The 26,892-nt window shown below is 38.7% G+C and overlaps 1 protein-coding gene across 2 annotated transcripts in view; it reads right to left on the reverse strand.

Moving 5' to 3' along the window:
• The window catches only part of PRTG (protogenin), a 123,558-nt gene that overhangs the window by 17,255 nt on the left and 79,411 nt on the right, over nt 1-26,892 (reverse strand). For both annotated transcript variants that reach the window (XM_024101849.3, XM_008164102.4), the window contains 2 exons: nt 1,476-1,571; nt 745-931 (listed from right to left, as the gene is read on the reverse strand). In XM_024101849.3, coding sequence (XP_023957617.2) covers nt 745-931; nt 1,476-1,571 — 283 coding nt within the window. The remainder of the gene's footprint in view (nt 1-744; nt 932-1,475; nt 1,572-26,892) is intronic.

Consider the following 26,892-nt stretch of genomic DNA (forward strand, 5'->3'; position numbering starts at 1 on the left):
GACTTGGCTATTTCTTGATGAGCCCCATGGCCCCAAACACAGGCAGCCTTAATGGAGTAGCAGCATGTTGGAATGCTGGCCAGCCCATGCTGTGTGCCCATCTCAACCAGCTGGAGAAGTGACCCCAGACAGACTCCCCCTCCCTGTACAGTTGCAGAGCCATGCGTTCCTCTGATGCTTGTGCTGCCTCTCCATGGGAACTTGTTCCCTGCCACACAGGCAGGCTTTGGATTCTGCACCACTCCGCACTTCAGGGCTCAGTGCACTCAGTGGCACGCTGAGATCAAGTTATGTAGTTTAATCCTGGGATTAGATCATTTGACCATGTCCTATCTTTGCCAAGTTTATCTGTAAATAGCACATCATTTTTAACACTCTTCCAGTTTCGCTTTTCTTCGGACAAAGAAGAGCTCAGAGATACATTAAACTTCCATCACATCATTGACAAGCAACTCAACATTCGTGTCCTCATTCCATGACCCAGCTACACTGTGGAGCAGGGCTGGAATTGAACACCTCAGCCTCAGTGAAGAGAAAGTGGCAGGGAGGAGACCCAGTCTGTCAACAAAGGTGAAGAACTATGGTGTTCTAATAGCACCTCCTAAGAATCAGAACTGGCAGAAGCCTGGGAAAAGTACCTTCCTTGCAGCTGGAGAGAAATATTACAGTAAGCGGTAATCACAGATGAGACAGTAAAGAGGATGGATCTGGGGAACCAAGAATAACTTGCAGAACTGTACATACGTTTGAAGGTAGAGCACCAAAGAGGCATTCTGTAGCCCCACAGGATTACAGCGAATGGTGTAGTTAATGACTTGTGCAGAGGTAAATGCAGGCCTTCCCCAGTGGAGGTAGATAGAAGATGAAGTATTAGCTTTGGCATATAGGTGGTGGGGTGGTGGTGGAGGAGGAACCATACGATCACGGACAGCTGTTTAAACAAAGAGAAGCAAGATTTGTTTCATGAACTCTTTAAAAATGTTGGCAGATTAGATAAATCTGAGTAGATAAATTTGGATCCAGATCTGATATTTCCCAAGGGTAGACAGTGCTCAGGGGTTTGGTTCAGACTGTTACATGATTTCTAGCAAAAACTAGCACCACATCAAGAGATCAGTCCCTTTAGTCTAATTAAAAATGGGGATAAAACATCAGCAGGAACAGTGGAAATATCTCTGAAAAATCATTGACGGGGTGCAGGGACTAACTAGAACGACAAAGGAAGGAAGTGCGGCTTGCTATTTATCTTGCTTTTCCCAGTTATATTTCATGTTTTATAAGTACAACAGAAGACTGTTGCTAAATGGTGCTTGGGGAGGATTCGGGGGATCTGTAGTTGTCACAAATTCTGTGATTTTTAAAAAGGTTTTATAAATTGATATTTTATTAGATTATAAACACAGACATGCAGGGCTGCTAAGGATCCTGAACTTCTTGGCTGTTACTAGAATGGATAATGCAGCTTCAGCACTTACAGACACATCCTGGAGTACTGACTGTTTGGTCCGCCTGGTAACCTTCTTCCATGCTATTATATGCCAATAGCCTTACATGGTACTTTCTTCTGGGATCTGCACAGATAGAAAAGGAATAATTAGATTACAAATGAAGAATACAGATTTTCAAATTTCTACAGAAACACTAGGATGCTGCTGCGATCAGTTTGATCCTATTACAATTCTGGTTCAAAACTTGCTCACTGGAATCAGAGATTAACTCCAATCTTGCTCCCATTGGCCTAAACCAGCGTTATATCATAGACTTCAGAGGAGTGGAATGAATCTCAATTTCCTTCCACGGCAGTGGCTCACTTTTGTGGCTGTAATGCTGGATTTTACTGAACATTATTCAGTGCATAGAAATAACATTCAGAATATAAAGTAGGGTATTGGAGTAGAGAGTGTAGAATGAGTTCCAGATACTGAGATTTGTTTCTGGAGATACAGGATGGAGTGAGATGGGACAAAGACAGGAGGGTGGGTGGGACAGGAATCAACCAAGAAACAGGCAGAAATGATATGGCCATTGGCCTCCAGAGTTTATACAGTGAATACAATAATGCTAATTAATACATCTTATGACTTATAATACTATCTTTTAGGTGTTTTCTTTAAAGCTGATTCTGGCTTGCTTAATGGGTCACTGTCTACTTGATTTAAAAACTAATCGTCTCAAAAAAAAACACTTCTGTTTTCTAATACAGCTCCCTTTATGTCCTAATTTAAAAAAAAATCCTTTAAACATTTTGTTCTAAGGGTTTTCTGCTTCCCTGGTGGGTTTTAGATGGATCTTTTGGGTAGGTCTAAGAGTAATCCTACCAAACATGCTTAGGCCTTTTCTTTCTAGCCTTTGAAAATCTTCACCAAAGTAAACAAACTAAAAAAAGAGAGAGAAAAAGTGTATTTTTTTCTTCTAATCTCTCAGGTTTTTTTTAAATTTGTTTGATATTTGCAACAAGAGTGTACATAAAGTTTTCAGATTGATTTTCAAGTTGATAAGTAAGGAGTAAATTTTCTGCTACTGCTACATAAACTCTCCATTGCTATTGCTGGAATTCTTATAGTGTTATAGCATTGGGAGATGTGTTAGGATGTTTTCCTGTGTTATTGTTCGTGGATACAGGATCTATTTCCTTCCAAGAAGATTTAAGTTAAAACGGAAATTACAAGAGTGTGTTGGCCTTGTCTGGTATTTTCTTCATCCTAAAATGACTGCATTGTAATTTTATTCTTTCTGAAATTAAACTTCTTTTCTGTTTAAACTAGTATTTAATGCAGCCCATCTCAGACAATTCGAGTGGACTTAATTCAGTGACATTTCTTAAAACACATATGACCCTTTGTTTAAGTTAAATCCTTAGCTCCCTCTGCAGGTCCTCTGCATTTCTAGTACCATCTTAACAAAAACTTGTTAACTTGAAAATTATTAACTTATTATGGAAGTGTCACAATCTGTATTTTGTGAAATGCTTTCATGATGGTTTTGAAATAAATGAATATATTGACATAGGCAGATTCATATACTCCAACAGTATCTAGGAGGGATTAAAGAAAAACAACAACTTTTAATGGGATTTTGTTGGGTAGGTAATGCTGCAAGTGAAGACTTTGTTTTAATTATTTTTTGTTACCAAATTTAATACAAATGATTTCATGATTTTAAGTTGTCAGTGAAAGAGTTTGTTTGGATTTAAATTCTCCTCTGCTGTGTTTTAAACAAACTTTGCAGCAAATAAGTGCATATGAGAATCAAAAAGTGAAATTGAACAATATGTTTTCACTGTCCAAGCAGAATATAATGCTACAAGTAAACAACAAATGATAAAAGGAAAATTATTTTTAAACATTTTGTCAGTGTTAAATAATAAAGTGTTGTAGTAGCACAGGTAAGGAATACTGATTATATTTTTTTAACCTGAAAATATATCTTTATAAATCTATTAAGTCAAGTGCTATTAGTCCACAGACTACAATTAGAAAGGCAGATTCAGATACCTAGATTGATCTCAAGGAAAAAATAAAAGAAAATATGTCTGGATGGGTTTTAAAACTGGAAATTTCAGCAGAATGTCAAGATATCATGGCTGTCTCCCAAGTAACTAAAGGAAATGAGAAAAACATCTGAGCATTTGAAAAACCGAAAATGAGAGCAAGATGAACATCCGAAGTACCCAAAAGTTGAGATATACCAAATCCTAACTATTAAAACTTCTTGGCACTGAAAAATTAGGTTGGGAATCTCATAAAAATGGGATCTTATTCCTTCCAGGGCTTCCTGCTTGGCCAGAAACACCATCACATGGTATTTGGGCTCCTCTGCTTCTAGCTGAGAGATCTAAGAAAACTTTATTTTTTAACTTACATTTAGTTATAAGAACTTCTTTCAACATCCCAGAGAATGATTTTTGTGGTGAGGTTTGGAGGAGTTGTTTTTCATTTATTATTTGAATTGAATTCTCCCATCCTTTCTTAGCAAAATCCGGAATTCAAATACTACTTAGCAGGCCTTTAAAGAGACACCATATAGCCAAGTGGTATTCAACTGACCAAGTTTCACAGTCTATCCTTTTCTTTATAAGTTCCTCCAGAGGAGACCCCTGCTGCATTTCCGCAAGACACAGGATGACAGACATGACAATCTATCATCCTGCAGAGCACTTTCAAAAACGCCTTGTGGCCTTTGAAAGTGGTCACCCAGAACTGATCATCTTCACTGTGCAATGAAGAATAGCTAAAGCCTAATGTCCTGCTGAGCTGAATGAGCCTGTGAGGTCTGTTTATACTCACTGCTTTTTTCTTAACCTGAATTCCTCATTAACACTTGATAAGACTTGGGGAGTGGAGGGAGAATTTCACTGCCAAAAGTCAATAAAGTAATTTTTTAAAAACATCTTCCCGTCACACTATTTTTAATCAGACTTTTTGAAATAAAAGCATCTGCATTAGTCTGCATCAAGTACAAAATTTAATATAATTGCTCTTACTCTGGCATAACATGAAAAGCTTCAAAGACCGATCACATAAAGAACATTAACTTTATATATAAACACAAGCAATCTGCTCCTTTTCAACACAAGAAGCTCTCTGAATTGTCTTTACTGCTTAAAAGCAAAGTTCTTTAAATAACGAATCTGCTACACTTGAGACAGCATGGTTCAATTCCTAGCTAGGTTGCCTAGATCAAAAATTGAATCCATAATCCTTGTAGAGAGTTTACTAAGCTGCCATGCCTTGCTGCATTTCACAAGACTCTAGGTTTCATGGCTGAGAAAGCACATATTGGCGTTATAGCCTGTTACTACTAAAGGGTGCTGCACTATGTACTGGACTGAAACAACCTAAAAATAGTGGAGATCAAAAAGGACAAAAGGACAAAAAAAGGATGTAAGAGGAACTGTACTGGACAGCCAAAGAAAACAATATAAAATCACAAATTACTCTCATAATATTGGTACAATATCCAATTCAAAGGATATCTGCAAAAGATATATTGGTCAAGACTTTACCATATGCAAAACAAAGTCACCAATACCTACAAATCTGTCTCGAGCTCAGATAAATCAGGAAAAGGAATTTTCACAATCTATTTTATGAAGGGGAAAGAAGATATTTTTGTTTTGAAATAGCTTGTATTTAGAATATGAAGGGCATTATTTGTTGGATTGATTTACTGGCTTGAGATATGATTTATTCCTAGGTGGCAATCCCAATACAGACTTGGCATAAACACTTTTATCTTACAGTTCATCAACTGGATCAAACAGTCTTTCTCTAAAGCCAGGCATATCCTTGGAGAGAAAACAAACTTAAGGGGCTTCCTTATCTTTATCCAGTATAGGTATCCTGAACAGTTTCAACATAAATCACTGATAAAAGATTGGTGATGTCATGCCCACCTTGGGGTCTGACAGTCTGCAGTTTAATATATGCCATCCATGTACATTAGACAGCAATGGGGTGGCTTCAGAACCTCAGAAGTCAACGCAAAACCCACAGAGGCCATCACTCATGCACAGAAGTAACACATCCCTGCCACAAAAGATTGTTGCTATTCAGCAACAACTGGGCTTAGGGATTCACTTAACCAACTTCACACAAAATTCAGTATCTTAATTGAATAGAAAATAAATAAAGACATTGGCTGTGTGTGATATATTTGAATAGTTTGATATAATTATGAACTGTTTCATTTAACTCTAGAAAGTTTTCACAAGTTTTACTGTAATTGTACTTCTGCAGTACATAAACTAGTGCATAAACTGTGAAAACATTATGGACCAGATGCTTAGATGATATTATCTGGCATAGCTCCAGAGGTCTCAGTGAAGTTATGCTGAGGATCTGGTCCATATATCTGGTACCACCAATAAAGTCAACATTAAAAGAAAAATACTGTATATGACTTCAACCATAAATTGTACTTTGATAGTGAGATTTCAATAAAATAAGCATTGGCAAGAGCCAATGCGTCTAAAATACATGGATTAGTTTAAAACATATTTACTTAAATGTTCCTGATACAGATTAATTTTCTTTGCTCAAAAGTATTAATATTTAACCAGTCTTGATGTGGGACCTACAGAATCTTCTCAATAGGCTGAAAAGGTGTGCAGTTTCTGTAGGTACTTTAGTATCTTCTGGTGAAATGATATTTTGTAATCCACATCCCTTCAATTCACCCTCCCACAAAATACCTCAGTGAGCCACTACTATCATCTGATGTTTCTCACAGCAACAGGACACTAGGGGGGAGTATTCTCTCTCTTCAGCAGCTGACAGGTTTCACACAGTAAAACTACACAGCTAAATAAGGTTAACACATATTTTAAAATTATGTTTACTTAAATTTTAAATTGCATTTTGGACTTTCAATTAAAAAGCATATATTATAATCTGAGGTAACAGAAAATTGTGAAAGTGGTTAAAATTTCTCATAGGAGGTCTTGGTAACAAAGTTTCACTCCTGTACTTTATCTCATGAGATTCCAAAGGTGTGGTTATACCCATGCAATTCACAGTTACTAAGCATAATATAGCTATAGCATATTGTTATTACTGCTATACACCGAGTTATCAAAATCAAGTAAGGGCTATAAGAAAAATCTGATTCTAGGAAATGTTTTTTTCTATTAAGTTATCCATATTTATTCAGTATTTCATATAAAACAGAATGGTCCTGATGTCTCCGCACTGAATGGTGATGGATTATACAGGAATCCAATTAAAAAGGAGCTCTCAAGTTACAATCCTATTTTCATGGAAAGTCAATTCATTCCCCAAGAAAATGAGGGCAACATTACTATAGAATTTTTCTATGCACAAGGAATCCAGAGAACTGCTGAGCATTGTGAAAAGCTGAGGAGACTTGACTTCTTGGCAATACTGCTACTCAAGTATTTTAGAGCCTGCCATGCTTTATTAAGCATAACTATTTTACAATTTACTTAATAACTATATCTATTGACATCAACTCTGCTTCTTGCAAATCTTTCACTTCCCTTTTAGTGAAGCCAATCAATGTCAAAATCAAAGAGTGCTCTTTACAAAACGACAGTCAGCTAGGAATACTTGTGTCCTCAGTAAGTCTTTTTTATAACTCTTTAAAGGACTAGATTGAATGGAAACTTTTAAAGCTACATGAAATTACCATCTACATACTATTTAAATATACAGGGACAAATTTTCAAACTAAGGCACCCACTTCTAAATGATGTTATTCTAAATGGTACCAGAAATGCACTTTATTACACTGGTATAGAAGTAGCCAGTCTATTACTGTAAACAAAGACTTAACCACCAATGTGCCAGAACTGACTTACAGTGTATGTGGCAGAGCATAAAATTCTTTAGGATGAATAATGTCACAATGTTCTTATTTAGTTCCAGAGTTTCTAAATCATTGTGGCAAATAAAGAAAAATATACAAGATGACCTTACATTGTCCAAAACACAATAAGCTTCTGCTGACACTCAGTGGCCTCTGAAATGGAAGTTGAAATCCTAGCTTCTGCTGGGATATGAGCAGTGATGAGCTGCCAAAGTCTTAAGAACCAGTTCCCTACTGGTTCTTCGGTGGTGGGTCCTTGACTCGCTCCGAGTCTTCGGCGGCCCGTCGTCGTCGGGCCCTCCGAAGACCTGGAGCGAGTGAAGGACCCACCGCCGAAGACCCGGTAGGGAACCGCCCGGTGAGTTCAAGCCCCCGTCCCGTCCCCCATCCGACCCCCACCCAGGTCCTGCCCCCGACTGCGCCCCTTTCAGAACCCTCAACCCATCACCCCTCCCTGCTCCTTGCCCCCTGACCACCCCCTCCCGAGACCCCCCACCCTAACTGCCCCCCGAGTATCCCACCCCCTACCCAACCTCCCCATTCCCCGTCCCCTGATTGCCCCCAGAACCTCCGCCCCCTCCAACCTTTTCCTGCCCCTTATCCAATCCCTCCTCCCAGCCCCGGCACGGCTCCCTTACCATGCTGCTCAGGGCAGCGTGTATGGATGCCGCGCAGCCTGCTGGAGATCGCAGTCCCACCCCCTTACCATGCCGCTCAAAGCCGCAGGAGCTGCAGAGCTACCCAGGAGTGGTCCAGAGTGCTGGCGCCGGTGGCGCGGCACGCTGAGGCTCTGCGAGAGGGGGTGAGGCGCCGGGGGAGCCTCCCCAGCCAGGAGCTCAGGCGGGCCGGATGTGGCTTTCGGTCCGGTGTAAGGAAAGAAAAACCTCCCTCTCCCAATTGCCCACCCCTTTAACAAATGGTTCTAAACCGGCTTCTAAATTTAACAACACGTTCGTGCGAACCGGCTCCAGCTCACCACTGGATATGAGGAGATCACAGTAGCGGTTATTGCCATTTTACAAAAGGAAAAAGATTCCCTTTGTTTTGTAGATGTTTCCCCAAGTGGTAAAAGCAACATGGAGAGAGGAAGGAATGTCTCCCCACACACAGGTTGGTTCCATCTGCTGGAGTTATACCTTGTTACTGCCAGATGGTGTCATCATGCACTTCCAGTGAATACACTGCTAGAAAGAGTGGGGGCAGTGAGGAAGGAATGTCTGGATGAGAAATCAGAGGATAACAAACAAAAAAAAGCAGCTCCTGATATCTTTGCCACGGGTGAAATTATTAAATATAATCATTCCACTCAAGATTGCACAAACAGAACTCCCAGAAAAATCACTAAGAATGATTTTCTGCAATTGTCAGTTCTGTATTTTCCGTAAAACTTCAAAGATCTTCCATTATATAGATAGACCTTCCACATTATTTTATATATATAATAATAATAATAATAATATGGAAGAGGTAGGGTGTGTGTGTGTGTGTGTGTGTGTGTGTGTGTATGTGTCTGGGTGTGTGTAAGAACATTTATTGTGTTCCCCCCTAGAGCACATTTTACACATCAAACATCCTGCAGGACAAACTGATGGTCCTAAATCAAGAATTTTATAGAGCTGTGTTTGCTGATGTTAACACAGCCAACATTTTGGCTTTCTGGCAAATGCATCATAGAAAGCATCTGTTTACAAACTATTTAGCCGAGGTTAGAAGACAGTGTAATATTGCAGCCCCTAAAACCCCTGTCATTGTTTCTTTCAGCTGCTGCATGTTTGTGAAGCTCCAAAGGCCTTGAAAGGAGCCAGAGCAGAGCCAACAGGTCAGGGCTAGATAAAATTAAGAAAGAATCCGAGGTCAGGACCATGAAAGAACTCCCCCCACCCCCACCCCCTAGAACAGCAAGTCCACCTCCAGCAGCCTTTCATTCAATACTCATAAAGGTTTAAAAGGCGAGAGAGCACACCAAAAGCTGAATTTGAAATTTAAAAAATAAATCATTCTTGGGGATATAAACAGATAAAGGAACCTAAAGAAAATAGGGCATTTTAGTACCACTTATTACTGGTTCATATTAAATCCAGATACTGGACACTCTCCTATACCCCACTGCTCTGAACGTCTCAGTTCTCTGACACACTGGAAAGAAAATGATTTCTCAGTAGATAGAAAGGAAAGGCTTTCTCTCCCTCCTGCCCCACCTTCCTCCAGGATGAGAATTGTATGGGATTGCTTAAGAAAACTGTCATTCTAGTGCTTGAGATTCTGAGCATACCAGCAACTTATACTTTTCAGCCCAATATAGTGATTTAAAAAGCTGGGGAGGGGGAGAAGAGAACCATGTCAGTGATGCTCTAACATACTAAAACAATTTAAAAACATGTTTTTTTCCTTTCAATTTAAAAGTTTTTGAAAACACTATTGCCCTTTAAAGGCAGAAAGAACTGATAGGGTTAGATCCTTAGGTTTAAGTTCTAAGGATACATTTATCTGGCCAAATGCCCATTTTTAATTTAATCTTTTGTGCTGCCCTTTTTTTTTTTTTTTTTTTTTTTTGCATAACCTACAGGTCCATTGTTGTGTAGCAGTCCGGCTGGATAGTTCATTGGTCTGGCTTTCCAGGGTGACTGCACTGCCCCCAAGCCCATCCCTTCAACACAATAAACTCCAGATAATTATTCAGAGAAGAGGCCAGCAGCATGGGCTGCTGTGACATCTGGGTCATGGCCTTTGACATAGAATCTGGGGCTAGCCAAAGTCTGCTCCAAGCAACAGAGGTCCAGGGGAATTATTAAGGGGGAAGGGTGGGAAAAGGAGAACAGTGAGAAACACTATCCTTAAAAATGCACTTTTGAAGCAAAGTAATGTAAATACAGCAGAAACTTATTAGAAAAATAAGCAAATACATTTCAGATACACAAGGCAAATGAGAGGGAGACCAGTGTATCAAACAACACAATGAAATAAAAAAGTTTGAAGTGGTGTTACAATATATATTGAGAGCAGTTTCTTTCCAAAATAGGCAATCCCCCTTCAGTAGTCCTCTCACCATTGGATTTTTATATATTTCCATTTTTTTAAAAATGTGCCTATACACTGCTCTAGGCATGTGTACTAGATAAAATATATGGGTAAAATACACAAACAAAAAGTTATTATAACAACACTATCACATTATACTTTAAACAATCTTCTATACCTGCATTGTGTGGCTATGCACAAGTAATTTATAAATTTTAATTAATAAATATTTTTACTAGTCTAATTTGTGAATGTTTAGGGAGGTTTTCTTTTTTTAAAGGGACTTGGAATTCCCTTAGGTAACTAGAATTAAAACACAGCTCTGAAAATACAGAATGACACACTCTGAAAGCTTACGAATTACCAGAATTTCACATCCCAAATAGTTTACACTTCAATTGAAAGATAATTGAAGATGGAACAGAGACTGTCTGTGGTACTCATGTTTTCCAAGTAACTGAAAGGGAAATGATACAATTTTTCTTTCTACAACATTGTGAAAGTTTATTTGGGTAGAAACTAGACCATATGACAGATGTGAGTCAATCCCACTAAACAGTCTAGCTTTCTGTGGCTTTGGATGGCTCTTGCTTATTTGTCTAAACCTGAAAAGGCTCCATAAAGCCCTTTTGTAGCTTTGTTCTATCCCCTTGAAGGCCTCAGGACAAACACCACCTCACACCCCCTTGCAGTAAAAACATCACCTCTCCTACTGCCCACAATCAGCAAAGGGGGGTGTGGAGTTGCGGAAAGAAATTCCCTGACCTTATCATTTAGGTATCTGAGTGGCTGCAGAAATAAGGGATCTATTTCAAGAGTTTCAAAATCTTTATGAAAAGTCTAGGCAGATTTCAGAAATCCTGGTTGTTTGGCTGGTTTTTTTTCTTTAGAGTAACATAACACAGTATTTCTACTAGTAACGTGCACATTGTTTTGGATCAGTTCCTATGCTTTTATTATTCTATTTAAACATTTTTCTAAAACACGAGGGGAAAAGCCATCTCCAGTATTATACTAATAATACACTTTAAAACATTTGATCTATCCTAATGCTAACTAGTTTGGGTTACAGTTTTCAATCTGAGCCTTACTAAAGAAGATTTTGGTTCACATTCTTAAAAGCTGACTTGAAAGTGATACTAGAGGCCTGGACAAACACCTAATTTTGATCTTTTGTGCTCGTCTTTTCTTTTGGGAAACCTTTTCTTTTGTTGCTGCCCAGTGGGAGGAACGTAGCTCATTGGTCCTGCTCTGTAAGATGAGAGCACTGCCCCTAAATCCACCCCCTCAGAGTACAATCAGTTTAATGGAATTATGTAGAAAGAGGCCATCTTTGGAAGAAGAAAGGGGGTAAAGAATATCCAGAAGAGTCAACAGAGCCTTAATTAACCCATTTTTCTAACATGGATACATCCGCTAGGAATTCATATGGTGAGCCTAATTTGCAATGTTGTGCAATACTACAAGTATCCATGCTATATTTAGTGAATTGAGCAACATTACACTACAGGATATAACTAGCTAAATGCTTCTATAACCACATTTCAACAGGGACACGACAGAGTTAAGGATTTACCCTTCTGGATTAGCAGGAAGAGACCAAGAACAAATGATTTCCAAAATGAAGTTCAACCATTCCCACTAAGAAGAAACAGTTTTGATAATTTGCCAGATCTTTGTGTTCATAGAATGCTTTCTCAAAAAAGCATCTAAACAAAAGGGTAAAACTGTGCTACCAAATTTGGTTTAACATCTGTTTAAGTAACTGCCATGATAACACACATATATTGACTGTCAGACATATAGCATCATCTTACAAACAATACATTTTTACGCTCCGACAGAGGGAATCTATTCACGGCACCCAAACTTCCCCTGAAGCTATGAAATAAATTTCCTTTCAGAACTAACATTTCTCTGTTGGGCTGTCATGGGCTCCCCATGCCATTTTGACCCTTTTGTGCAGCAAAATGAAAACACCATCTATCATTTCTTGTACTACAGTGACTTTCTAGGAGGTGCACAGTTTCATTGCAAAAACATCTGTGTTTGGTGACCCTCGTCCCAAATCCTGAGAATTAGGAATTTTGCTGTTGCAAGCATGCTTACAAAATGCAAGAGTTTCAGGTAGGCTACTCACAAACAGCTTAGCTTTCTCCCATGGGCGTAGTTTGGGAGGAGCAGGGGGGTATTGCCCTTCCCAAGGGCAAACCTTGGGCAGGCACAGAATTTGCCTCTCCATACATGGCCCCATTGGCCTGACTGGAGCTCCCCCTCCAAATACAGAAGTCAAACTAGACCTATGATTTCTTCTCCATTAGATGGCAAACAGGAATGGCAATGGTTAACTTTCAAATTTCCATGTATAAAACAAGTCAGCAGTAACAGGAAAACTAGCAATGGATGAAAACAGAATATGTCTAATTAAATGACCCTTATTTTATTTTTATTATGCCAAATATTATTTACACATCTCATGCCCAACTGCAGAAAGGGCCAACATTTCAGTCGTAGGTTCCAATTTTGTGGGTGCCTAAAGCCAGCTGAAATTGTTTGTGCTGAGGCCTCTATAAGTATGTCACACACCAACTGGTACTCACAGGTATAAATCAGGTACCTGGGTACCCAATCTGCACATGCAGTGTGTATGTATATCAATTTTGTGAGAACAATCACTTATCTGCTCAAATTGCCAATGCAAATTTAGAGGCTGGTTAAGGACAATGAAAAATGTGGCCCTTAACTCTACTGAACTTTAGGGTGACAAACTGAACAGCAGCTACAGAAAAGTTAAATAATGATCTAGCTAAATTTATCTAGGCATTTATAATAGACCAGTTTTGCCTTTAATACAGCTTTCTATAGCATTTTTAATATGTAATTTGCTGAAGTCAATGAACCTGTATTAAAAATGGCTTAACAGACAGGGCTGTGAGCAAGTTGCCTTTATAAGTCTGTTTCAACACAGACTGTTTCAGTGCACCCTCTGAAACTTTGGCACATAGAATGCATAATGTTAAATTTGCAAAGCAATTTCCAATTACAAGGGTTAATAAAACAGGAAGGAATGGATCCAAATAAGGATTCTTGAACCAGCCATCAGTTATCACGTTCTAGGGATTCCACCCTTGTGTCTCAGGTCAGCAGATAGGTGATCATGCATGTATGTGGTGGGCCCTAGGGTGTGGAACTCATCCCATCTCCCCGGGGATATTCATCTCAGTACATCTCTTCACACACATACATTTCTGACTATTTTTGTTACCTTCCTCTTCCCACCACCTTTTGCTTGCCTCTTTTTTTGTAGGAGATTCTTTGATATGTTGTCTAGCCTCCCTCAGACTTGGGCATAATAGATTACACCTCTACCCCCGATATAATGCGACCCGATATAACACGAATTCGGATATAACGCGGTAAAGCAGTGCTCCAGGGGAGCGGGGCTGCGCACTCCGGCGGATCAAAGCAAGTTCGATATAACGCGGTTTCACCTATAACGTGGTAAGATTTTTTTGGCTCCCGAGGACAGCGTTATATCGGGGTAGAGGTGTATTATTATTTTGATATTTCCCATCAACAATACCCTAACATGTGACAGCATTTCTAAAATATGCCTTGAAAAAAATAGCCATTTGCCACTAGATCAGAAATAATATCCAAGAAACTAGTACAGCCTCTGTTCTAATGCTATACTCAGTAGTATGTGTTGTTCATAGAAAGTGCTTCAGGAGGAATCTGCACAGGGGAGTTAACTGAAAGTACATCAGTGGGAAATAAAGCCCGAGATGCATAAATTTAATTTTGTTGTTTCTTGGGCATTTTCAAGCAGTCTAAAATTTGGTACGGATACTCCTCTGTTTGGCCAGGTTTTTTTGCTCCTGGTCTACAAAAACCATATTAACCTTTCAGAATAAATCGATTCCATCTAAAAACTTGTTTCAACAATAGTTTAATCTCTTTGCAGGCCCAGGATCTTCTGTCCTAGGATTATGCACGAGACGAGTTACAGAATATGTTCTAAGTGGAGCAGCAGGTCAAGCTAACATTGTTGCTTTTATGAGTTTTAGTCAAACACGTAATGTTAACACAGCTTTAAAAAGTATTTAATTATGAATCTTCTATGAAACACTATGAGCTAAACTTCCTGCAGGTGTAAATGGGCATACCTCATTTCCACCAGCATTGAAGTTGGCCCTAATGTTCTCAGGCACTCAAATCTTTTCCTCCTCTTTACTGAACAGCAGTTTAATTCTCTAAGCTTTGCTCTAAGCATTGATATGCTTCCCCAAATGTTGTTTATTGTCTTTTAAAAGCAGCAGCAGCAAAAGGGGCAGTCTGACAGGTTTTTAAGCCACCTGAAGCTTTTTGGATATCCTTAGCTCCTCTGACTGACAGTACAGATTCTGCTATATCTTTACAAAATATGCAGAGAGGGGGCAGACCACAAGGAGTAAAGGCAAACAAGTTATTTCCCACTATTTGGAAATGGATCAAAATGTTTTGAGCCCCAGATAGTCCTGTTCTTTAAAGGATATGTTCTATATAATGTAGACACATGAAAATTAAAAAGTAATTGACTTTTGACCTGGGGGGGGAGGGAAGTCACAAATTTAGTAGACTGGAACATAGTTTCACTGACTGTGTGTGTCCCTTTTCCAGATACGTTTATATGCTTTCATGCTTCTAAGGATGTTTTTCTTGGTCTTATAAACTGGAATAGAGAGGGTTGAAAATTTTTCATCACAACTATTTTTGACAGAATATTGGTTTTACGAAAAATCAAATTCTTCCACAGAAAGGGTCTGTTTTCCACAAAAAAAAATAATTTTTGTCAAAATATTCGCTGAAATCTTTTGTTTTTTTGAGGTTTTTGGCTGAAAAATTGAGTTTCCACAGGAAATTTTTTTAAAATCAGCAGTAATTCAAATTCCTCCCACAATTTTCTTCCAAGTGAGGTCATTTTGGAATGGGGTTGGAGTAGAGCAAAGTGTCAAATATTCTACTAAAAATCTGAAAGTTGCTAACCACAGTAAAAAGTTATTTTTATTCATCTTTCTTAATGCATTCAGGATTTAGATCTAAGATATATTAGCATCTTGATTTAAAGAAAGACCAAAGTTCAAACAACTCCTGCTTCAATGTCTCTTCAAGTGAAGGTTTATACAACATTTAGAAACTTGAGCCATGACCAAAAAAAAAAAAAAAAAAAAAAAACCACCAACTTTGCTAGACAGGCTGATTGATTACTTAAATAAAATAAACAAAATACCACTTAGCTCATATTTAGCCATTTTCATTTGTAGATCTCTAAGAGTTTCCATTTTATGATGGGACACTGAGGCCTAGAGAAGTTAAGTGATTCACCCAAGGTCACATATCGAGCCAGTAGCAGAGCAAGGAGTAGAATCTAAATCTACTGGCCCTGGCCTATTCACTGTCATCAGTGCCTCCTATTAGTAGGATTGGGGTCTAACAAATTCAATGTTCCTGTAGTTGAAGTCGGATTAATTAGAGTTGGGTTATTCATGGTCAATTATAGGAGAGCTGTTTCTGATAAACTACCACAGCAGTAGTTACAGGTGTCTAATGACAGGTTTCAGAGTAGCAGCCGTGTTAGTCTGTATCCGCAAAATGAACAGCGGTACTTGTGGCACCTTAGAGACTAACCAATTTATTTGAGCATAAGCTTTCGTGGGCTACAGCCCACTTCATCGGATGCATAGAATGGAACATATAGTGAGGAGATATATATACACATACAAAGAACATGAAAAAGTGGGAGTTGCCCAACCAACTCTAAGAGGCTAATTAAGATGAACTGTTGTCAGCAGGAGAAAACACATACTTGGTACTTAGATGATATGACAACTGGTGCTCTGTACATATATTCCCACTTCATAAACGAAATACTGTAGACACATCTGACCATCTACTGCACAAAAAGTGCAGTGTGCCTCATGTTATTACTCCAGTGCCCAATCCAGGACAAGACAACTTGAATAAATGGCTGTCATAATATGAAACCATCTCTCCCCCAGACAGGTGGACAAGTGATTGTTTTGATCCCTTGCCATTCATGAAGGAGATTGGTGTGATCATGATGCCAAAAGCTATTTGCCCAGAAAACACTAGGGATGTAATAATCATAATATAAATTCCACCAATGAGGGAAGCACCTCTAAAGAACAAGCTGTGATCTTATCAGCTGAGCACAGGGTTTTGAATCTGGAGACCTGGTTCAATTCCCACCTATGCCACTGATTCCATGTGGCCTTGGGCAGGTCATTTAAAGGCTGATTGTTGGAAATGATGAGCAATAAAAACTCATGCTGAAGTCAATAATAGCTGTGACTGCTCAGCTATTCTCGCCCTTATCTTCTCTGTGCTTCAGTTACCCAATTTGTAAAATGGGGGTTATAACACTTGCCCATCTTGTGAAGCTCTTTGGTAACTATGGATAATAACACAAGTGCGAAGTATTATTGGTATTAGTATTAATAATATACAAGAGTAAAAATATGAGAAATTGATGCAAAACACCGTAGTATCACTGATAGTCAGGAAATATATTATTAGGGACAGAGTCTACCACTGCCTGCATCCCCTTGGCTATCCTTCCCTGGTTTCAGAGAGGAAAGACGTACTGTACGTTCCAGGGCAGGTCTTAAAGCAGCTGCAGAGGAGGTAGGCCCAAGCAAAAGGAGAAAGTGGAGGACTGTTGAAATCTGATTGAATACCATCTAAATAGTGCATGCACTTTAAATAAGCCGAATAGTTTACCTTTCAGTCCTGCAGCTTGAATGTTTTCATGTTTTCTATCAGGTATTATTATTACACTGAATTCAAAGCATGATTCAGCTTTCCTTATTGAGGAAGATTTGTTCAGATCATCTCACTGTATTATTGTGCATTACATCCAGGTCCAAATTTTAAAAAAGTGTGTGCATGCCATTTTGCACTCCTTTGCATACACAGTTACCACATATGTGCATTTAGAAGGCCATTGTGTACGCAAATGGGTGCACACTACAGGCAGAAAATGTGGCTCAGGGAGTACTTAGTATTCTCCTAAGCACGGGTCAACTAATAAAATCTCCTTGTCCTATTTCTATAACTATGTTAAACATCTTTGCTTTGCAAGCATTGACCAGTTTGACTCAGGGTAGTACATTTTTGCCATTCGAATACTGAACACAGAAATTTTTATTTGTGGGGGGAGGAGGGCAGCGGTGGGGAATGCAGGATGCAAAGATTCCACTTTTTGTTAAAAACTAAGTTTCCATGAAGCTATTTCAGGCACAAACTCAAAGGTTTTGCAGAGAAATTTCACAGCAAAAACATCCTTTCCCATCTTCCAAAATTGCTTTCCCCTCCCTCCCCCAAAAGAAATCCAGGCAAAACTGAAAAATAATTTGCTTTTCCACAAATGTATATTTCACCAATGGTGAAAATTGCTTCATGTAGCATTACCTACATGGTAGGTATGATGTAAGGAAGGTATTATTCCAGGCATGTGAATGCCCAGAAAGGATATTTGCTTATCCTTAGAAGTGTATTTGCTTATCACCAAACCCGGGGCTTTTTGCAAACTCAAGGTATTAACTTTCCCATACAACTTTATCACAAGTGCTCAAGTATCAATTCCTAGACAACAACAAAAATCCAGCAGAAATTTATCACTGACCCTAACATTTTGATCACAACATCTGGACTTTAGTTAAACAAATGAAGTTAAAAAAAGAAAAAAAGAGAGAAGAAAAAAATTAAGAAATGTAACTAGCCCTATACAGCAAATGTTTTCTTCTGTCCACTCTGAAGTCTCTTTCATGTGCTAATGGTGGCATTTTTTTAAACTCTTCCCCTTTGACTTACTCAGACCTTTAAGGACCTCACACATCTAATGGTTCCTCACATTCACTAAGAACAATCGAGAGAGAGGTCTGGTGGCTGACATGCAGTATGATTAATGGACAATGTTTATTTAATTTCCTACAACAGGAGTTTTCTCTAAGCCTTCTCCAAGGAGCTGTTGCTTTACAATTTGGGCTTTCATTAGTAAAATACTTAAGTCCAATAAATAGTGAATTAAATAATATTGCCCAGATATATATGCTTTAGAAAAACAAATCCAACTATTTAAAAGTTTTACTAGAACAAGGAAAGCAACTTTTGTAACAGTACTGTAAGTAGTCGCTTCTTTGTAAGAAATTATGAAAAATTAACTATCATTTACTTCTATTTCAATTGGCTTCTTTTAATAACAGGGAGTTGAAGCATGCTAAAGATTAAGCACTCTATCAGAGGAATGATTATTTAGCAATAGACTAGAGCAGTGTCCGTTTCAAAATACAGCAATTTAAGAACATTTATTTTTAAAAACTTCAGTTGAGATATTTAAAATTAACAACTTTTTAAAAATAATCAAGAAATCTCAGTGGTTTCGTTTGAAATGATGCTCGCTGTATTTTTGCATGAAATAAACTAACTTTCTGCCCAGCAAGTGAGTGACTGAATACTATTTGCATAAAGCATAACTGTTACCCAATCAATAGAGCACAATATTCCCATCTGAATTCCCATACATATTCATTTTTAAATGGTGGAGTCTTTAGGACCAGGAATGCCAAGAAAGACTTTTCTTCAAGATTCTATGCACTCTCATACCTGCGGAAAATTTTACATTTAAATACTTGAAGGGGATACAGTTTGCTGCATTAGAAACCAGTGGCTTATCTTCAGGCACAATGCAAATAACATCCCTTCTCTTAGCTTCAAGAGAAATCCTTTAATCCAGTTCTTCAAACAGTTGCTACACATTCAGCCTCTCTGTTGTCCCTAAAGAAACAACTGTATCTGATATTTCAGCTGGGATAGCAGCTGGGGGTGTAGGAAAAAAACACAGATCTTCATTGCAGGTAACTGCCCTTCATGCCACTTGAGTAGGCATGTCTCCTGCCTCCTCCACCCCCTTTTAGTCTCCATGGTAGTTTCTGCTGTTGGCATATCAAAGCCTGTGTTTTCTCATTCGTATTTTATGGATTCTTGCAAAGCATTGTCACTTGAAATAATGGAACTTCCTTCTTCCTGATAGCTCCCACTGTCTACTCAGGGGGCCTGGCTTAGCTGGATTTAATACCCTATTTAGTTATTTGAAGTGAAGTTGCACCAGTACAGAAAATCTCTATCCAGTGCTGGGGTTCAAATGATATGTGGTCTGTACATTTTTAATGCCAAATAATTATTTTCTCCCCTCTTTAAAGAAAAACAAGCCTTGTAAGTTAAAATGAGTTACCATCAAAAATCAGCGCTTGCTGTAAGTAATGAGAGTAGACCTAATTTACTGTTTCAGACTGAACCCCGCCCTACACCACTTTTAGAGCAGTTACATACAAAGAATAATTTTTTTAATTAAAATCAGAGGATCTCCCGAACACACAAACTGCTGGTTTTCAAAAGGAAACTTAACTGCACAGTTGAGAAGGCAATAATGCAACTTTCAGCCCCCAAAATACTGGTTATCATTTGGCAGATAAATCATTTTCAGCTAGTTTTTAAGCCATGCAATGACCTTACATTTAATCCAAAGAAGCCTAGAGTTTACTCATTTTTTTAAATGAGTGTTTGTCATGTTTGTCAGATGTAATACCCTAATCAATATCGAACAGATATGTTGCTCATGCAGATGTTATAGCTTTCAGTATTTTAGAACTATTAAACTTGATTACAGGATAAACCAGTAAATTACAGAGTCCTGATGTGCAATTTAAAATTGACAAATACATTAAACTTTAATTAAAGCTTTCCATTATAAATGAATTAGATAAAATAAAATGTACTTTCAAAAGCAAAATGAAGAGTGATGTATTTGTGGTGCTAGATTTTTCACAAATTCCACGGTTTAGCATTCTTTATGAACACTAGGATTAACAGCAAATATGGCAGAAAGAGGGTCTTGTGATCATCCAAATTAAACAATGTTGGTTGATACCATAAAAGAATAGGTAAGGCTCTTGAGACAAATATGCACAGGTACTCAGCGTATGAGCCAAGTACAGTCATACAAGCACACAAAAAGGAAAGTGACCACATCAGTAAAAGTCTGGCACTGAGTTATATACTAAAAATGCCACATTGGCAGCTGATCGTTTTCTGGTGTTTCTTGACAAATATGGCCAGAACAAGCTGACATTTATCCAGGATTCGCTCTCCATGTCATATACTGGTGGTTAAACAAACTGGGCCATATTCAGAACTCAAGTTAGTGAATGCCATTCCAACAGAGTCCAACAAAGTGGCACCCAATTACAACAAGTCTGAATTTGACTCTATGAGAATTAGATTTACAATCAGGATAATGCAATTTGTTATCCCAACAGAGTGAAGCAGTTTAATGTTTTAGGGCAGGGGTCGGCAACGTTCAGCACGCGGCTCGCCAGGGTGCCGGGCCAGTTTTATTTATCTGCTGACGTGGCAGGTTCGGCCGATCGCTGCCCCCACTCGCCGCGGTACGCCGTCCCGGGCCAATGGAAGCAGCGAGAAGCAGCGGCCAGTACATTGCTCGCCTGCGCCGCTTCTCGCCGCCCCCATTGGCCCGGGACGGCGAACCACAGCCAGTGGGGGCCACGATCGGCCAAACCTGCCGTGTCTGCAGGTAAATAAAACTGGCCCGGCCCACCAGGGTGCTTACCCTGGAGAGCCACGTGCTGAACGTTGCCGACCCCTGTTTTAGGGGGTGTTATTTTTTCATTTAAAAAAAGGAACATAAGAAGTGGGTAATTTTGCAAAAGACTAATTTAGCCTGGCTGGGCACATCAGCTCAGTTTATTCTCATTGTGAAGCCTTTTGATATTTAGCACCTGACTATCCTGGTGCACGTCAAATCTCATATGTGTTAAAAATTACATAATCAAGCGTGCTGTGAAAGAGAGATTCTTGATTCCTTCCCTTTCCCCACCACCCAAGCTAATGTTTGTACATTCAAGGCCTGGTTATGTCACTGGAACTCTAGGACACAACTTCTCACTGACAGTTGGAGCCTGATTGGAGTTTTACCTATACTGAATGGCAAAATACTGTACAAGTTTGTAAATTCCTACCATAAAAAACAAACAAAAAACCCACACCACCTGTTATGTTCAGAATTAAGGCCCCCAAAAAGTAATAACATGAACGGGAGAGAAGTAGGCTTTCCAAAGCACATGTTGCCTCAATGTCTTACAGGTGAAGGAAATCTAGTTTTAATAAACCTCTGTCCTTTATATGTCTAGTGTAGTCTCTAAAATCTTTTTATTTTTTTTTAAGTCTGGAGGAAATGTATTTATGCAAATAAATAAACAAACAGATATGCAGTGTCTGAGGTTAGAAGACAGGTTCATACTTAAAGTGATGACAGGTCTACAATTTATAATTATAAAGTGAGGAGTATAATATCTCTTTGCTTATTGAGGCGTAGTATCCTATCAGGACTAGCTGGAGGGTTTTGTTTTATGTTTGTTAAACACACACATGTATTAAACTACCATGGTCCCGGGGAGAGCAAGAGATCCGAGCCAGCTGAGGCAAAGGGTGCCTTTAAATGCTCCCAGTCTAATTCTAGAGCCTTGGTTTTATCACTATGCAGTAAGACTGACTCCGCCCCCCTGCAAATCCCTTATGTTTTAGCTGATAAGTACAGTAGCAAGCTTGTTATACACAATCAGGAGAATTAATAGATAAGAGGTTTAGTTTAAGGATGTAATCAGGATGAGTAAACACCAGGCTGACCAGCTGTAAACAGTGGTAATAAATGATAATATTTGTCCTGGTCACCTACTGAGCTATTAACAATGTAAATATGTCTTTCCAATGTCTACAATATATACAGTGTACCAGACTATCCTGTAGTCACATAACCAAATAAATAAGCTCTCTTTGTTGATCTTTACTGAGAACAAGTGTAGTATGGATTAATTTTCATTTTTGTTAAACAAAGGTGAACTTCGGTCATGTCAACATTTTCAGTAGCTATGAAAATCTGACTCAACATGCAACACTCAAGCATAAGGAGTCAAGATCAGTAGTTACTGTATTGTATTTTACAGAATGCCATGTGGCATAACTGCCAACCCCGAGATGTCATAAATAGGGAAATTCACTAAGAAATGTAAGGATAGAACTTTTTACTTCATGGAAACATACCGGACACAAAATTTTTGGGAAGGTTAAGAGTGGAAAACCCCTGGGTTTCAAAAACATGGCACTTAAAACTACTTCCTTCAGCACCTGATTTTCAGATTATCTGCAAGTTTGTGTTGCCAGAGCGTACACATACACTTGTTCCCTCAAAATTGGGCATGAAAGTTAATTGCTTGGATTTCCAGCTAACTGTTTCCATGCACCAAATGGACAATTTTCTGGATGTAAACATTTGGGAATATATTTTGATTCCCACAAAATTTGGGGTTGTAGCTGAAAATCTGGCCCTAAACACCAGGAACAGAATACACTAACAGAGCAGATACCATGGTCATAAGTATGCTTTAAAAACCTATGATAACCATTGCAAGTATTAATGTCTGTATATACATTTATCATTTCTTTTTTCACCGTTGTTAGTTTGCTTCTGCTCTGAGGTTTATTTGGAGATTTTATTATGCAGAAAGAGGTCATCAATTTACAGTTAAGGTCTGGAGAAGCCTCCCATTTTAAAGCCAATTCTCACTCTCTCAAACACAATTTGATAAAAGGCAAACCACACGCCACATCTTACCTTCACATTGATTTTGTTTTGCTTTTTTTTTGCAACTTTGGGATAAATAAATAAAGGTGTTTACAAGATATTTGGTTGCAAAGTTGCAGGCGGTTGAACTTTATAAAAATTCCTAACTTTTTTTCTGGTCTACACTTATTCCTTTATCTATTCACTCCAGAATGTTCTTATTCTCTTTACCTCCATGAGAAGTGGTACCTTTGTTTTACAAGGGTTAAGAGTATAAATATGTAAAAGCATCTTAAGTGAAAATTAAATATTAGAATACCAAGCTTTTGATAGAATGCATAGTGCAGTAGAATGGTTGATTCTTTGAAGGAAACCCTTCTCCAACACAACTTGGGCACCCCAGGCATCAAGGAGGAAAGCTGGCAAACCATTAAACAATTGGCTAGAGCTGGTTGCTTAAAAAAAAAAAGGTACACATCACAAAAAGTTTCAGGAGAAACTAATTTTGTTTGCATCATTTAAATTTTGTAAGACTTCATTTTCATGTCAACTGCTACTTTCAAAATTAAAATTTTCAAAAAAATTTTTGTTTTGATTTGAAAAAATTCCACTTGCCATCACTTCTTTAGTTTTTCCACCGGGGAAAAAATAAAATGACAGAAAATGGTTTTTTTTCTGACTGAGATGAACCTTTTTAAATTATTTTGAAAACTAGTCTTTAAAAATATCAATTTAATTTTTTTTGGTTTACAATCATTTTCTTTTGTCAGAATCCAAAATTTTCCACAAATATTTTGGATTCTGTCAAGTCCTTTTTCACCTAAAGAAGTTTTGACCAACAGTTTTCAATCAGCAGTTCTCCTGACTGCTAGCTTCCAGAGAGTGATGCTGGAACATCTTGAAAAGATAGAGATTTTGAGGAACCCACTGCTAAAACAGCCGAGATGCACCCAATATAGAGGGAGCTTTTGCAAGATGTCTTTCCAGCTCAAGCCTCAGAGAAAAGCACCAAGCAAACCCTCAGAGGATGGGATAAGTTCCATTTCATGATCCTCAAATCATGTAGTAGGTTCTGTCTGGTTTTAAATCTAAAGCCCTTAAATATGCCCATCTGGCAAAACAAATTAAGCAAAGTTAACACAGATTAAGTGAAGGACAGGAAATGCCAAAGGTTCTTCTGGAAAGGGGAAGGTGTTGGTGTTTGGTCTCTGCTTTTCACCAAGGTTATCAGACCAGTTTTTCCATCTCCTGAGGCTTCTGAGGTGAAAATGGTTATTTACTATATCATTATCCTGAATGCAGTAGACAGGAGAAAGCCTAGGACTGCACATCTTGGCCACCATCCATTTGCCTCTGAGTTTCTAATAAGTACAGTATTAACCACCGCTTCCATTTGGAACTTTCTGGGATTCTAATTAGAACTGTCCTATACAAGGTGTAATTGTTACTGCACAGCAACAATGAAACCACAACTACCACCAGAACTACAACTACCAAAAAACAAAAACAAACAAACAAAAAAACCCACCTAAACTAAACAACTACAACTAAACTACAATTACAACTTAAAAACAAAACAAAAAAACTACAACCAAAACCACAACTACAACCACAACCCTTCATCTCCTCAAAATGCAGCAGCCTGGATGGCACAAGAAGGGACAATTTGCATCTCCTCATGCCATCCATGCTTAATTTGTTTCAATGTATTTAAGCATGGCTATTACTAGCATGGTTTTGTGCTGAGGGCATTGGACTGGAACAGTGGGTGTGTGTACTGAAAACACAAGCAGAGAGAGAGAGAAGAGTGTAAGAACAGGAGCAGGTGCCTATCTCAACGTGCTCTAAAACAAATTCCACGCATTATATAGAGTCAAAACTCACCCCTTTCCTTTATAATGACAGGTTTCAGAGTAGCAGCCGTGTTAGTCTGTATCCGCAAAAAGAACAGGAGTACTTGTGGCACCTTAGAGACTAACAAATTTATTAGAGCATAAGCTTTCGTGGACTACAGCCCACTTCTTCGGATGCATCCGAAGTTTATGCATACGAAAGCTTATGCTCTAATAAATTTGTTAGTCTCTAAGGTGCCACAAGTACTCCTGTTCCCTTTCCTTTAGTTTGGTTAAGAAAGAAGTTGACAATAAGTTGATTTCAAGCCTTCCACCTGCAGTTGGCCAATTGTAAGACTTCTATCTCTGTCTCTCAAGAGACCCATTCGTGCTTCCAGTATATCTAGGCAGGGTAATGAGTCAGTAGAACCCATGTAGCCCTCTCTCCACTAACAAGGGGAACTGTTTCAGTCAAACACTGTCAGCCTGTTACAGATACAGCATGAACAGGGCCTATCTGCCTGTGCTTACAACACCAAGCATGTTATAGCTGCAGTGATTTGAAAATAATTTTGAAAGAGTAATTTGAAGATCTTTAATAAGGGGAAATGAGCTTGTGTCGTTTTACATCCATTTCCTTAGTTTTGTTTTAATTGGTTTTCACACTGCGCCAATCCCTCTCCTGTGCTGCACAGTGGAAAGCTTCCCAAACAAATGCCTCTACCAGGAAAACTAATCTGATCCCCTGACTGCATTTACTTTGAAACCTTATGGAAACAAAGGCTGGAGGAGTAGGTTTACAAAGTGTCACAACCTGAGTTTCTTTGGTTGGAGTCAGAACTTCTTAGAGCAAGAGGGAGCAAAGGAAGAAATAAAAATAGAGGCAAAAATCCATAGCATGCACCCAAAGGTCTGTTCTTATGGTAAATTCAAGTAATAATGTTAATGGAATTTTACGCTGGAACTAGGAAACTGTCTGCTGCTGAAAAATAAATGCTAAGACCTTTAACATAAACAAATGTTGACATGAAGCTGGGGATATTTATTTTGAGAGTGACAGGCATGGATCTGGTCACAATGTTTAATTCCATATACATGGTGACTATCATGGCGAATAATCCAGTTAAAAAATAAATAGGGGTGACTGGGCAGACCTACACTGGGGTGGGAGATCCAGTCTGGCAACATACGGTAGGAAGCAATATGAGAGTGAGAAAAAGAGAGAGAGAGAATTAAAAGTGACATTTAATATTCATTAATCTTAACATCTCTTTTGTTGGCATCCCAATTCCAAGCGTTCCTCTGTCCATCCACCTGGCACACTGGTGCCACTCGCAAACAACTGACTTTAAAATATTACTCAATAATCATCATATTAGCTCGGACAACATTCTTCCTGCTAAAAGGAGTCCCCCTCTGACTTTGCAGTGTGTAACATTGACCCTCAAGCAGGAAAGTGAATTGCTTTTCATGCACAGATAGGCTTTGCATCACAGACATAGGTGAGGACACAGCTGGTCTATTCTTTGTTTGCTTCCACAGTCATGAAAGTCTGCTTACTCCTGTTCTGTGACACACCCAAACCACATTGGCATGAGGGTGTGTCTGCACTATAGTAACTATACGAGCATAGCTACAGTGCCATAACTATGTTGGCATACCCCATAGTGTAGTTGCACCCTACACAGACTGAAGGGGTTTTTCTGCCAGGGCAGGAACCCCACCTCTCTGAGCTATGGTAGCTAGGTTAATGGAAGCATTCTTCTGTCAACCTAGCTGCATCTACACTGGGGGTTAGGTCAGCATAGCTACATCTCTCACAGGTGTGAATTTTTTTACCAAAATTTTAAGCGTAAACCAGGGCTAAGGTGAAAGAGACCCAGTTTGGGAATCAAACTCTACACTTGGCAGAAGAGGAAAGTGCCAGGCAGATAAATACAGTCTCTGCAAAGTAGCCTAGAGTTAGATTTATGAAAAGTAAGAAGATGAAACCCTAGAGCCAAAAAGCCGATCAGAAAC

The sequence above is a fragment of the Chrysemys picta genome, chromosome 10 (assembly GCF_011386835.1).
Source record: "Chrysemys picta bellii isolate R12L10 chromosome 10, ASM1138683v2, whole genome shotgun sequence".
NCBI lineage: Eukaryota > Metazoa > Chordata > Testudines > Emydidae > Chrysemys > Chrysemys picta.